Raw genomic sequence first — 14,729 nt, forward strand, 5'->3', positions numbered from 1 at the left:
TTGTGTTTACAAGTAAATAAGATTAGGCTAGAATCATAATATCATTACATTTTAAAAATAAATGAAAGAGGTCAGCTATCACCATGAACCTGTATCTAATTTGTGTGCAATGTAAATACTAAACATAAAAGAAATGTCTTCAATAGTGTTTAGGCTAAAGGCCATTGTGATTAATATTTTAGCTGGATGATATTCAGTAATAGTGGTAAGAGTTGTTACAGGAATTAAAGAGATGGTTTGGTGGTTATGAGCACTTGCTCTTCTAGAAGACCTAAGTTTGGTTCCCAGCATTGATGTTGGGTGGGTCACAACTACCTTTAGCTCCAACTTACCAAGGGATCTGACACTCTCTTTTGGCCTCTGTAGGCACCTACCACCACCACTACATACACAAATAATTAATAAAAAAAAAGGGTTGCTACATCTTATTTTATTATTACTATTCCCAAGACCGGGGCTGTGTTTTTGTTATTTACTGTAGCCCCAGCCTAACACAGTGCCTGGCCTATGTATAGACACTCAAAAATAATTATAATGAAATTGGAGGTACTGACTGTCTTCTGTATCACTGGTCCATAAAGGAGTTAGTTGTAGTTTTACTCATTGGCACTGATTTGATCACCTGAGCTATCCAACTCATGTTTCACTTTTTAAATCTAGCACTTTCTAAAGTGCAGAATCATTACAGTGAAACTTCTGATGGAAAACTAGATAGCGCCACAACTTTCGTAAGACTATATAAATTCGTGCATTGATATTGATCTTAAAGATAATGTTATAGACTGCCAAATCTGTTTGCATTGAATAATATAAGAGAACAAACTAATGAGAAAGATGATACAGCCTAACTGACATAAATTCAGCAAAATAAGTTTATTACATGATAATTGGATTTGTCTTCTTAAGGCTTTGAACTCTGGTCCTCAAAGAAGATCAATTTCATGAGCTTTGAAGAAGTGCTTAGGGTGTCTCTGGATCTAGAGTGGCAGTACCTCATTATCCCTAAAAGGCAAAGGGCCATATTTTTAATTGTCCCTTTGAAAATTCACATCCACTGTATTTTCCAAATCTTGTTAAAAATGAAGATGCTACAAGGCTCAGCGGGCCACACATTCCCAGAATTTTGGAGGTTAAAATGGGAGAATCAGCAGTTCAGGGTCAGCCTCGGCTGCATAGTGAGTTTGAAACCAGTCTGGGCTACATGAGGCTCTCTCTTTAAAAAAAGGGGGGTGGGTGGGAGTGAAGGGCCTGCAAGGATCTCAGGTAAAGGTGCTTGCTATGGAAATATGACAACAGAGTTTATTCTGTAGACCTTATGTGGTGGAAGAAAATGACTCCTACAAGGTGCCCTATGCACATATATGTGTAAACACACACACACAAAAATTCTAGAAGAATTCTTCTAGCCTGTATGTATGTGTCTTCGATGTTTCTTTCAGTTTCTATCTGTCTAATTTAGGAGCATTAAATATTTACAACACTTTGTGAGTATGACCACATATGTACAGCTTATCATAAGTGGCTAAGTTTACATAGTGAATGTTTTATGGGCCTTTAGATAGATCACTTATAAAACTGAGATTATAGCTCAATGATGGAATATTTGCCCATTATGTGTGAGGCCCTGGGCTCAGGTCTCCGCACAACAAAAAAGAATGAAAAGAAAACCAAAGATCACTTAAAAGGTCATTGAACCTAATTTGAAACCTGAAAGATCTAGCATCAGCTGGAGCAGTGATAATGGCCATGTGCAATATTGGAAGGCCATAGGAAAGCTTAAAGGAGAACAAAGCTCAGGATGGTTTCCTTTAGCAGCAGAAACTCACACACACCAACAGTCATAAAAGGCTTTCTTTAGATCCTTGGGGTGTGGCTTAGTGGTAAAGTGCTTGCCTGTCATTCACAGCCTCATTCAGGAGGCCTTGCCTTTAATTCTCAGGTCTGAAACACAGTGCTAATTTTTGTTTGTTATATTTTAGTTTTGTTCCACCAAAATGAATCTACTCTAGAGTTCTAGAGTCAACATCTTATTTTGTGCTTTTCAATAGAGTAATAAATGGAAAATAAACCTAACTTGGGATTGTATATACACATTGATTGGCTTTTTTACTTGTGTGTGTGAAATATGAGTGTGGGGGGGAGTGGATACACATGTGTGTGGAAGTCAGAGGACAACACAGGGTGTTTACTGGCCTGAAACAATAGGCTAAGCTGGCTAAATCCCCCAGTCCCCATGATCTCCCTTATTCTGCCTCTCCAGTTGTGGGACTGCAAGCAAGTGCCAACGCAACTTAGCCTTCTTTTTTTTTTTGTTTGTTTGTTTGTTTTTTGGTTTTTCGAGACAGGGTTTCTCTGTGTAGCTTTGCGCCTTTCCAGGAACTCACTTGGTAGTCCAGGCTGGCCTCGAACTCACAGAGATCCGCCTGGCTCTGCCTCCCGAGTGCTGGGATTAAAGGCGTGCGCCACCACCGCCCGGCGCAACTTAGCCTTCTTTAATGTGGCTTCTCCGAATCAAATTTGTCCTTGTTCGTTTAAGACAAGCACTATACCAGCTAGAGTATATCCCAGGCACCAACATTAACTGGTTTAAAGGTAGATATAACTAAGTGAGAAGAATGATCAAACTGAGTTTGATATCAGTTAAGTTTGCCATTTTATACTACTTACACATACATTTTCATCATAATGCCTACTAGTAGGCTAGAGCGGGGTGGCTGAGTAATTTGTCATATGGCCACAGTTGGAAAATTTGAACCATAAAATTGAACTACACTACCAATTCAACCCCGAGAACCAGGTTTTAAACTTTCCCACTGTACCCTTGGATGTCCCTCTTTAATTTTTATTTTTAAAGTCAAATCACTTTAGATTTCACTGAAAATGGTGAACTGGTATAGAAGAGTGAGCCCTGACGCCAAGCTCCTCCTCTCTCTCCTTGCTGCAAATTCAGTTTATCTTCTATTTGGAACAGTAACAATGCCTACTGCATAGGGCAGGTGTGAGGATTAAATATGCAAAGGCCCTAGTTTCTAGATAAATCTTATCTGGTAAACTTATTTATCCAGGGTGTAGGTAAATTTCAGAACAAAATGGCACTGAGCAACAAATATAAATGCTGTAGGGTACTTGCACTGAAGCCCCCGAGTGCTCTCTGGAAGCCCATTTTACTCTTCCTGTAGACCCATGCTTAACCGTCCCTTCTCAGGGAGAGCTGATTCTATGAGCAACAAGTTCAGCAAGAACCTTCCTCCCTCAAGAAAAATTGTCCAGTGTTAGATTTTTTTTAATGAATTAGACTGATCCATGAGGTCTATTTCAGCTTCAATGATATATGACATCAGTACAAATTATTACAGCCTAGGGACAGATAATATTACTGCTATATTTAATAATGCTTTACAAAGATAATCCATTGTCAATAACAAACCATAATTAGTATATCTTAGTTATGAAAATAGGGCACTATTAAATATTCATACATTTTTTTGTCTGTGGAATAAGAAGGAAGTACAACTAAAGATGAAATGTTTTTAATATTACAGAGATAGAACAGATATTTATTCATTTGCTTCACATAGTCCACTAGAGCAAAAAAAACTATGTGCTAAATATATAATGGAATGAACCTAATATTTTCTGGATAGTTTGTCCACTTAATTTATTTTGAATGAGATGAGCACACACATGCCACAACATGGGTATGGGAGCCAGAGAAGAACATTGTGGATTTGGTCCCATTCTTCCATCTTTACAGGTCGTCAGACTTCAGTGGCAAGGGTTTTTATCCTCTGAGTCATCTTGCTGCCCAACTTGTGTATATTTAATCACTCTATGATATACTATGTTTTACAGAAATGAAACACTACTTATAGATTGCTTTAAAATATTCTAATTTTGTGCTGAAATGTATTTTATGTTCCCTTATGGAACACAAAGCTGATTGGACGGTTGTATGCACTAGATAGAGTTTTTTTTTAAAATAAGGACTTAGCTAGGCATATCTGACTATGATAAATGTAATATGTCTGCTACTAACAAGTTAACAAGATGGCTCAATGAATGAAACACTTGTCATGTAAGTGTGAAGACCTGAGTTCAAATCTCCAGGATGCAGGTAAAGTCATACAGAGTAGTGAAAGCATCTGTAATCCCAACTCTCCTGTAGGGAAATAGGGGAAGAGACAGGTGAGTCCCCAGAAGCTCAAAGGCTGCCTAGCTTGAAATATGCAGTGGGGAAAAGCAACAAGAGATCCTATCTCAATCAAAGTAGAAAGTGAAGAGCGATACCCTAGGTTGTCCTCTGATGTCCACAGTATATCATAGCATGTGTGCACTTGTATTGACACATGAATGTATGTACATACACAGTGCATACACATAACACACAGATTAAAAAGCTACTTACATAAACACGGTTAAAATTTATTATTCATGTAAGGAAGTTTTCCCAGTAAATTTTACTAGTGTGAAACATCTAACTTTTTAACCATCCCATAAATAAAACCATTGCTGTAGTGAATTAAAAGACTCTTCCCACTCTAAAAAACAAAACCAAAAACAAACAAAAAACCAGATTCTTAGTTTAGAGCAGGAGTTAGGTGTTCTGATTGATTTTTTCAGGCAAAATGAAGAGCTACATAGAAGTTAAAATTCAACTGATGGGGGTTAGTGAGATGGCATAGTGGGTTGTGAAGATGCTTGCTGCCAAGCCTGATAACCTGAGTTCTATCCCCAGGAACCACTTTGTAGAAGGAAAATACAGACTCCCACAGTTGTCTCTGACCTCCACTCATGTGAAGGTGCTCACACACAAGTACACACAAACACACACACACACACACACACACACACCAAATAGAAATTACAAACAAAAGTGATGGAACATTTGCTTTCACTCAGGAAGACTATTTTAGGGGCACTGTATGAACTGGATCTTGAGGGATAGATACATATGCAAATGGAAAGGGGGCAGTAATCAGAATGGATTCAGGGAACTTGAGGATAAGAGTAGAGAAAAAAATAGAGTTAATGAAAAGCGAATGACAACAAATGGTCCCATGTGGTTGAATCAGAGTGTGCATGAATTGGCATTGTAAGGGAGATACACCACACTAGACGACTCCATTGAGACCACATCATATGAGCTTTTACACCTACACCAAAGGGTCAGACTTGAGTAATAGAGAGTAAGTAAAGACTGCTGAGCTAGACATACCAACACATGCCAAGAAACAAACAGGAGGATGAATTTTGATGAAACTTTAAGGAGATATCTTTAAAGATACAACACTTTAAGGGAACTTGGTAAAATGAACATTAAGGATACTGGATGTTAGGTTATGGGAATATGGCAAGGAATTATGAAAGCAGCATGAATATGAAAAAATATTTTGATAATGGAAGACACCAAGGAAGTAAAATCTACTTGATTGATAGTTGAGCACTAAAGTGTTGAAGACTGACTCTGTTGCTACTAAAGCATGTGACCTGAAGAGTTGTGATGCCATTAACTGTGATTTGGAACACTCTGGACAAGGAACCAGTTTTAGAAAGCTGCAAGGCACTGGGGAAGAAGAGATATAGAATAATGCCTAGGGTATATAGAAAATAAAATGTTTATGGGGCCGGGGAGAAGTTGGTAACGTGCTTGATTTGCAATCCTAGCATTGGAGAAGCAGAGACAAGAGGATCCTTAGGGCTTGCTGGCCAGCCTACCTAACCCAACTGGCAAGCTCTAGGTTCATTGGGAAGACTTGTCTCAGAAAATAAGGGGGAAGGAAACTGAGGAAGATAGCTTTATATTGAACCTGGCCTCCCTATGCATATACACATAAGAACATACCCCCAACACACATGCATGAGCACATGCGCATATGTGTGCATACACACACACACACACACACACACACACACACACACACACACACACACACACACCACACATGACAAAAAGAGAAATGTCTTTTATATGATTGGAAGTGTAATTCAGTCAACTTCATTGTTAGACTATATAAAATATGTATGAATATGGATTGTGGGGATAGAAACACAACCTCGATCCTGTTGTATACAGAATGTACATACTTGACTATCTTTATTTTTAAATCAGACCACAGTGGCTAGTCTGAGTAGCCAGTTCTGGTACTGAGTCTGAATCTTTTTTTTTTTTTTTTTTTGGTTTATTGAGACAGGGTTTCTCTGTGTAGCTTTGTGCCTTTCCTGGAACTCGCTTTGTAGACCAGGCTGGCCTCAAACTCACAGAGATTCGCCTACCTCTGCCTCCCGAGTGCTGGGATTAAAGGCATGCACACCACCACCCGGCCTGAGTCTGTATCTTCTAAGAGTGGTAAAAAATAGTAAAACTATTTCCACTACTCAGAAACTTATTAAAAGGCCTCATCTATGGTGTAAAAAGAGATCTTTCAAATGGTAATATATTCCAAACTTGACTTTTAAAATTGTCTGTGCTGTCAAATATTATACATATTACAAGATCACATTATGTAACTAATGAAAACTTTACAGTCAGATGTTTTCCTAAGAGATGGCTCATAGGAAAAAGACAGAGAAGTCTATGTTTGCCTTTCATGGCTAGAATTTAAGCAAAAATAAATAACAAAAAATGAGCTACTTTCCTGCTAAGTTAACAATTCGGGAAATTTGGGTTATGTGTTTGCTTTAGATGTACATGCAGAAAATGCTGTCTACACTTTATACTCCCTTTACTTCCTATACCTTTTGAGATTTTTCTCCATGGAAATAAGACTGTGAGTCATTCACTTCTATCAGTCTGAGTGGCCACACATTAGTCAGTAGGAGTCAGAAGAGTTTAACTATCACATGTAAATAGTCCTTTTGGAGCTTTAACTATCTGTCGTGATGGATTGGAGAGATGCTTTAGAGGTTAAGAGCACCCATTGCTTTTCCAGAGGACCCAGACTTGGTTCCCAGACACATGGTGGTTTCTAACTATCTGTTATTCCAGTTCAGGGAATCTGACAGTCTCCTCTAACTGCACTGCATGAACACTGTACACATAAAGACATTCAGCAAACACTCATATGAATAATTAAAGTGATAAAAGGATTTGTGGTGATACCTTTTGCATATATTAGGAGAGGATCCTACCCACTGTACTGTGACGTATTTCTATGAGGCTTAATCCTTTAAAGTCTTTTGCTACTAGGAGCTGTGAATTTTAAGGATTATTTGGGTTAAAAAAATCCTCCAGTTAAGATTTTTTTTTACTCATAATCATTAAAAGTGGCAATACTATTTTAGTATTGTCCATTTGTGTTTAAATTCTAGTCTAAAGGTCTTTCAGAGTCTTATTTGTGGGTGGTTGTTTATTCCAGACTGGAGTTTGATCATTAACCTTGAGTAGTACCTTAACCTAGTATCAATAGGAGGTTTCTCTGGTTGGCAATATATTAACATTCAAAGAACCCTTTTTTTTTTTTTTTTTTTTTTTGCTTAAGATCATTCATCCTGGTTCATAAAAACTAGGAGGATTATAAACCTTGATAAGCATTGGAATGGCTTGAACAATAAGACATTCTCAGATCATTGAGAAAGATAAGGTTTCTTTTGCTTTTCTAACCAAATGTGTTTGGGAGTAGAAAGGAGGTTATTATGGATTTGAGGCCTTTAGTAACAATCATAGTGTAAGTTGTCCTTAACTGGTGGTAAATAGAAACAAATACTTCTATCCCTTCTCTTGGTTATCTTCCTTGCTAACCTGAACAGGTCCATATATGAAAACTTAGAGCTCTTGGAGCAAAATGCCTGCCTGCCTGCCTGCCTGCCTGCCTGCTTTCTTTCTCTTTCCCTTTCTTGTAATAACCGTTAATTGGATGAAGCCGTATCCTTCTCTTCTGTCATTTTTTTCTTCTTTACTTTGCTTCATAGTACATTAATTGGTACAGAATATTGAATTTCCTTACAGCATTTCATACATGTCTAAAATGAACTTTGTATTGGCTTACCCATTACCCTCTCTTCCTTTCACAGGTCTGCTTCTCCTTCCCAAACAGCCTGTGCAAATTATATATTATCTTTGGAGATATAGAAAAATACCACATCGTAAACATGTGTGTGGGCTGTAAAACATTTTATGCACATTATTTGTCTCAAATCCCTATCTTATTATATAAGTCTTTGTATATATTAATATTGAGTATATATGATAATCTGCCTCCTTATAATTAAAAAGAATGCATCTACATATTTTAATATTTCTTAGGAGGTAAGTTCTATTGTCTACCAGCCAGTGAACTATTTATCATTAAGAAGGCCTTCATGAGGCCGGGCGGTGGTGGCGCACGCCTTTAATCCCAGCACTCGGGAGGCAGAGCCAGGCGGATCTCTCTGAGTTCGAGGCCAGCCTGGACTACCAAGTGAGTTCCAGGAAAAGGCACAAAGCTACACAGAGAAACCCTGTCTCGAAAAACCAAAAAAAAAAAAAAAAAGAAGGCCTTCATGAAATTTGCATATTGGGGTACTTTCTCAGGTCTGTACTCCTGGCTACTCAGGAGGCTGAGGCAGAAGTACCTGAGTTCCAGGCTTGCCTGGGGAGCAGAGTAAGACCTCTTCTCAAAAAAAAAAAAATGCAAATTAGGCCTCAAAGGTAATACTGTTGAATTATGGGTAATGTTGTGTGTGATGCTTTCCTTTAAACTTACGAGCTCCTTAGATCCATGACTAAATCTTATACGTGGTTATAACCCTTATGTCTTTTGAATATGTAGTAGGTACTTAATAATGTTAATTGAATTATAATACATCCTTTTCTATCATTAGGTCTGATTTTCAATGTTTGAAATCATCCATTAAAATTGCATTTTTATATTAAGAACCTCAAACTAAAACTGAATTCCTGTTTGTTTACAGGTGCAGGAGACATTGTTGCAATCATGATTGGCAATCTAAAAGGAACAAAAATTCTGCAGTCCATTCAAAGAGGCATACAAGTAACAATGGTCATCGAAGTAGGGAAAAAACATGGCCCCTGGGTGAATCATTATTCAATTTTCTTTGTTTCCGTGTCCTTTTTTATTATTACGGCAGCAACTGTGGGCTATTTCATCTTTTATTCTGCTCGAAGATTACGGAATGCAAGAGCTCAAAGTAGGAAGCAGGTTTGTAATGCTCCATTTTTCCCAATTTTAAAATAGTTTTTACTGTTTCAATTATAGTTTGAGTTTCATGTTTATTCATATACTTACTAGACAAGATCTATGCATATGTTTTATGAAATCTAGTCATTTTAAAAGTATAGCAGTTTCCATCATCTCAAGTCCTATGTTCTGTCATTTGTCAAAGCAGTTAATCCTGATTGATTAAATCTTTTAACACCTAAGGGAGCACAGCCAACATTTATTTATAAGTTACTGTAAATACATATGTTGCTTTAAATGAACTGTTTTTCTAAATTATAAAATCATTTCACACTCAAAGGAAAAAAAGAGACATTATAAATTTCAGATGAAGAAATCTTCATAAAACCAATATAAGTGTTGTCGCTTCCTGAAGGTAAATGTACGTGTGTATGTGTGTGCACATATTTGTGTGTGTGTGCATTCGAGAGAGAGAGAGAGAGAGAGAGAGAGAGAGAGAGAGAGAGAGAGAGAGAGAGAGAATTTGTATGTGGGAGTGGAGGTAAAAAAGAAATGCTGAATTTCACGACAATGTAGGTTTTATTACAATTATCTGTTGTGTGTGTGGACGGTGGGCATGTGCATGCCATAGTGTGCATATGGAGGTCAGAGGACAATTTGCCTGTACCCTCCTTCCATCATATGAGTTCCAGGAATTGAACTCATGTTGGGACTGGACGCAAGTACCTTTCCTCCTTAAGTCGTCTTACCAGCCCAAGGAAGGTTTTAAAATCTAATTGTTCATGATACAGTGTTAAACTCCAAACATACGGCATGTTCCTAATTTTTAGTATATTTTGACATCAATGCTTTAAAAAGTACAAAGTGTGGAAATGATAGAAGAAAACAGCCAGAGGCTTATAGAACAGGGGAGTGCCTATGATTCTTTATCCCTGATCCTGGCATCTGTAAACCATCTTCACCTCTTCCCATAGCCTCACTTCTCTAGTTCATCACCTCAGATTCTGTGGCCATTCAGATGCATACATCTTCAGTTCTCTTGTGCTTTCACTGTCTTGTTATTGAGTTATCCATTTGGCATCCATAGGGGATTGGTTTTAGGATCTCCTGTTGTATACTCAAATCCATAGGTGTTCATCTCTTACGTAAAATGGGAGAGTGTTTGCACATAACTTAGCATATATGTGTACTTGAAATCATGTCTAGATTACTTATAATAGCTGATACAATGTTTATGCCATGTAAACAAGTCTTATGCTATGTTCTGTAGGGAATGACTGTCAGAAAAACTCTACACATATCCAGGAGAGATGCAGTTTTTTATTCTGAATATTTTCAATCCAGGGTTTGCTAAATCCTTACACATGAAGCCTATGCATATGCAGGAGTAGACATACTTTCTGGCAAATTCAACCCTGGTTAAATCCTAACGCTTAGCTAGTCTGTGTCTACACCTTGACTTGCAGAAGAGCCAAAAAATAGTTGTAGCTACACTGGCTTTAAATTTATGATCACAGTCTCAGAGTAGACCATTAATACTACCCATTAATTAAATGTTTCCTTAGCTATTTACTCTCTTACATTCCTTGTTTTTAAGTTTTACAACTTAAGTCACCAATACATCCTTCAACTTTACTGTCTAATTATATCTGATTCTACCAATAAAATGGAAGCAATCCAAAGAGTAGTTCTACATTGCTCCCTCTATCTGTATCTGTGTTTAGATCCTGCTCCTCTTCCATGTCTTCTATTTCAACAGATATTTTCTGCAGCAGCCAACTTTTCCTAGTATATAGGCTCTCTCTATCTTTTGTGTACTCAAGGCTATCATTCCAGCAATTGTCCTCTACCTACTTTTAGCGATGTTTCCTTTTCCTTTGGTTCTTTCCAATCAACACTGTCCTTCATTTCTCCTTCTCTCTCTCTCTCTCTCTCTCTCTCTCTCTCTCTCTCTCTCTCTCTCTCTCTCTCTCTCTCTCTCCTCCCTCCCTCCGACTCTCTCTCTCTCTCTCCCCCTCCCTCCCTCGGTCTCTCTCTCTCCCCTCTCCCCATATATCCTTCATGAACAAATGCTGTTGATTTTATGGTCACTATACATCTAGATTATAATTATTGAACTGCTTCCATTCCTCCTTCTTTCCTGGTCCATTGCTACTATCATTATTTTCTCTTCCCTTCAAGGATTCTCAATGTAACAACAGTGTTGTGCCACTTCTCCATAATGTCCAGCTTGTATCTAATGCTTTCAGGTGATCTTGTGGCAGAAGCAATAGAATGTGTTTTTATATAATCTGAGAAGTTACTCCAAGGCAGTGAAGTTTTGGCCACTTTGTGTACTAATTCTCCAAGAAGCAAAGAAGACCTCAGTGTATTGAGGACTGGGAGCAACAAGATTTTTGTATAGTGAGAAGGTTAATTGAATTTCACAATAGATGAAAAGTTTGCATTTTATTATAAAACTTATATAAAAATCAGATGCCACCATATATTAATGCATGGTGATCATCAGAATGTTTAGAATTAATTGACTTCTGTCCCCTTCAGTGAAGGAGCTTATCACAATGGCTGCAGGTTCAGCATGTAGCTAGCTATGGTCAGAAGGATGTTTAGCATTCCTATGCCAGGCCACTCAGTAGATTCACACTGTGTTAATATTTGACATTTGTGTATTATGCATTTTTTATCTCTGAGGTTGGAAAAATGCTGTCACGTATGACTAACTATTCAAAGGTTATAGTCACAATGAGGAGAGTGGTTTTTGTATGTCCACAGTAGGATCCGTGTTTCTCTATTCTAACTGCTCTAATAAATCTCTAAACTCCTTTGCCAAGTAATAAGGTTTATTCCTAGCTTTTAAACAACAGAAATAAATTATTCACAATTCTGGAGGCAGGAGTAAAGGGTTTATAAAGAACTTTGCTTGGTGATGCACAAGCTTCATTGCACATTTAGGCCTAATCTTTTCTTTCATTTAAGCAATTTTCATAGATTACAATATATTTTATGAAAGTTAACCTCTGTAGAATTTCTCAAGAATAGCATTAAAGCTTCTCATTTATTACAAAAGGCTTTTGGAAGATCCGCTTTTATACTTTATTGGATTTTATCTCTTTCTCCTTTGAGGATAAAAGGATTAAATATATGGGTAGCAGTCACTTTTGCTTATAAAGATTTGAGTGCTGTAATGTTACCCATTTATTTTATTTTCATAAGTTCAGATTTGTTGGTGAAAAGCTTCATGAACATATTTACAACTTTCACTGGACATTTAGCCACATTTTCTGCTTTGTACTAGTAGAAATGTTGATGAAGCTGTATTATGGAAACTCTCCCCTTTAGTAGAATATTAGGGAAGGCTGGGCGTGGTGGTGCATGCTTTTAATTCCAGCAGATTCCGGTGGATCTCTGTGAGTTCAAGGCCAGCCCTACTACATAGTGAGTTCTAGGCCAGCCAGGGTTACAAAGTGAGATCCTGTCACTGAAAACCAAAGCAAAAGAATTAGGGAAGATTATGTATCCAGAGATATCTTCATTCTGAAGATTATGAAGCATAACAGTAAATATTATACAAATTTATCATGGTCTAAGTTTTGGTAATTATTCAGATGAGCCCTCAGGTGTAATTTCTTTATATGGTCATAGAAGATATTGAAGAGCACACATCATCCTGTTTTGGTGGGTGAAAAACTTCTAAACAGCATGAAAAATACCAGTGGGCTATGAATGAAAATAACATACTAAGCATTATTAGATTTGTTTCTACTTGAAACAACCTTAATATGAAGTAAAGAAGATTATGAGAAACCTCATGACACAATTACACTAAATACTAAACTACTTGTGGTAATGACCACAGTAAGGCTATAGAATACAGTACCCAACATTTGGAGGGAGGTATAGTGTATATATGCTGACGTTATCTAAGGCAGTTGATACTCAGTGACAGCTTACACTGAATTAAATACTACTAAATGAAACAAATGAGGATACTCGGTAAAATAGGGGCTAGAATAGGTATAGCAAGAAAAGCTGGATTTATATTTACTTTTTAAAAGATAATTTTCAAGATTATAAATAATTACATCATTTTTCCCCTCAAAATCCTCCCATGTAGTTCTCTTTGCTCTTCTTCAAATTCATGGCCTCTTTTGTTTTCACATATGTGTGTGTGTGTGTATGTGTGTGTGTATATATATAACTATATATATATATATATATATAAAACTATATATATATTCCTAAATGCATAACTATAACCTGACAGTCCATATAATGTTACTAGTATATATGCTTCCAGGGCTGAACATTTGATACTGGATAATCAGCTCCCTGGAGAAGATTTGCTCCCACTCTCAGCATCCCTTAGTTCTTTAAGGCCTGACAAGCTTTTCCCTTTCCACATTAGCATGCTATTGGTGTCAGCTTTGTACATTTACCCTTAATGAACAGTGATTTTAAGAAGAGTAATATGTAGTAATTAAAATAGATAGGAATGAATCATTTCCAAGAGCAGGAGAAAAATGGAATCCCTTGAACATGTAATGAGCCTTGATAAAATATTCACACAAATCAGAGTAGTTGAGATGTTCAGGAAACAATATAGAAGAGGAGCAGAGAAAGGGTAAGGGCCATAAGACAGGAAGGACTGTGAAAAGCCATCTTCTAGGTATCTTACAATCATGGTAGTAATGAACTCACAGCAACTACAGTTTCTTGTCCTGAGCATGCACAAGACTGGCCCTGTCAGCAGTCAGTCATGGATAGGGTAGGAGCTTATGGGGCCCTACTCATCCCTGATGAACTACTGTTGGCTATTGATAGATTTGGGGAAGGGGAGAGTCATTGTCTTCAGCTGCATACCCAGTGATAAGCTCACCAGGTTCTAGTGGATAGTTCCAAACCACCAGTCACACAGACATCCATGGTTAATCTCAGTGGTTCACAAAACAGGACCAAAAAACATGAATGTGGGAAGAGGATTGACAGATTTGAGAGGAGATAAGGGAGGGTGCAGGGAAAGAGTAATCAGAATATACTGTGTATGTGTGTGAAATTGTCCAAGGACAAATTTAATTAATAAGCAAGACCTAGGAAATAACTATTTTGAGAAGAAAAACATATGTCATAATAAAACCCACTAAATTTTATAAATCATATGTATGTAGTAATAAAAATAAGACTAGGTATGAGGATAGAAATAATTTTAATGATAGCCATGTGCTCTGTAATGGAGGGAGTTAACCATGCTGTACAACAGTTAATGGGAACCTGTAACTATATAGTAATGTGAATTAAGACAGATGATACACTTTGTCCCAACTAACATCCAACCTAAACATGACACAGTCATTGCCACTAGTGACATTTCTCCATAATAATATTTCATGGATGAGAAAGAGGAATTCTTCTAGAAATGTAGAGTTCTGTGATATCTCTTAGTTTATTTGATAACTAAACCAAACTGTATCATGATAATACTTTGAGTTCTGAGAATGTAGCTTAGTGGTAAAGCACTTCTCTAACATGTGCTTATGGGTTCCATCTAACACACACACACACACACACACACACACACACACACACACACACACACACACACATACACACACACAC

General features: G+C 37.3%; 1 protein-coding gene across 2 annotated transcripts in view; it reads left to right on the forward strand.

The window, feature by feature from the left end:
- Rnf128 (ring finger protein 128) overlaps positions 1–14,729 on the forward strand; it is a 109,443-nt gene that overhangs the window by 71,769 nt on the left and 22,945 nt on the right. For both annotated transcript variants that reach the window (XM_052736603.1, XM_052736595.1), the window contains exon 2: positions 8,890–9,137. In XM_052736603.1, the coding sequence (XP_052592563.1) occupies positions 8,890–9,137 (248 nt within the window). The remainder of the gene's footprint in view (positions 1–8,889; positions 9,138–14,729) is intronic.

This window comes from Peromyscus californicus, unplaced genomic scaffold (genome assembly GCF_007827085.1).
Source record: "Peromyscus californicus insignis strain IS unplaced genomic scaffold, ASM782708v3 Scaffold_10__1_contigs__length_136768540, whole genome shotgun sequence".
NCBI lineage: Eukaryota > Metazoa > Chordata > Mammalia > Rodentia > Cricetidae > Peromyscus > Peromyscus californicus.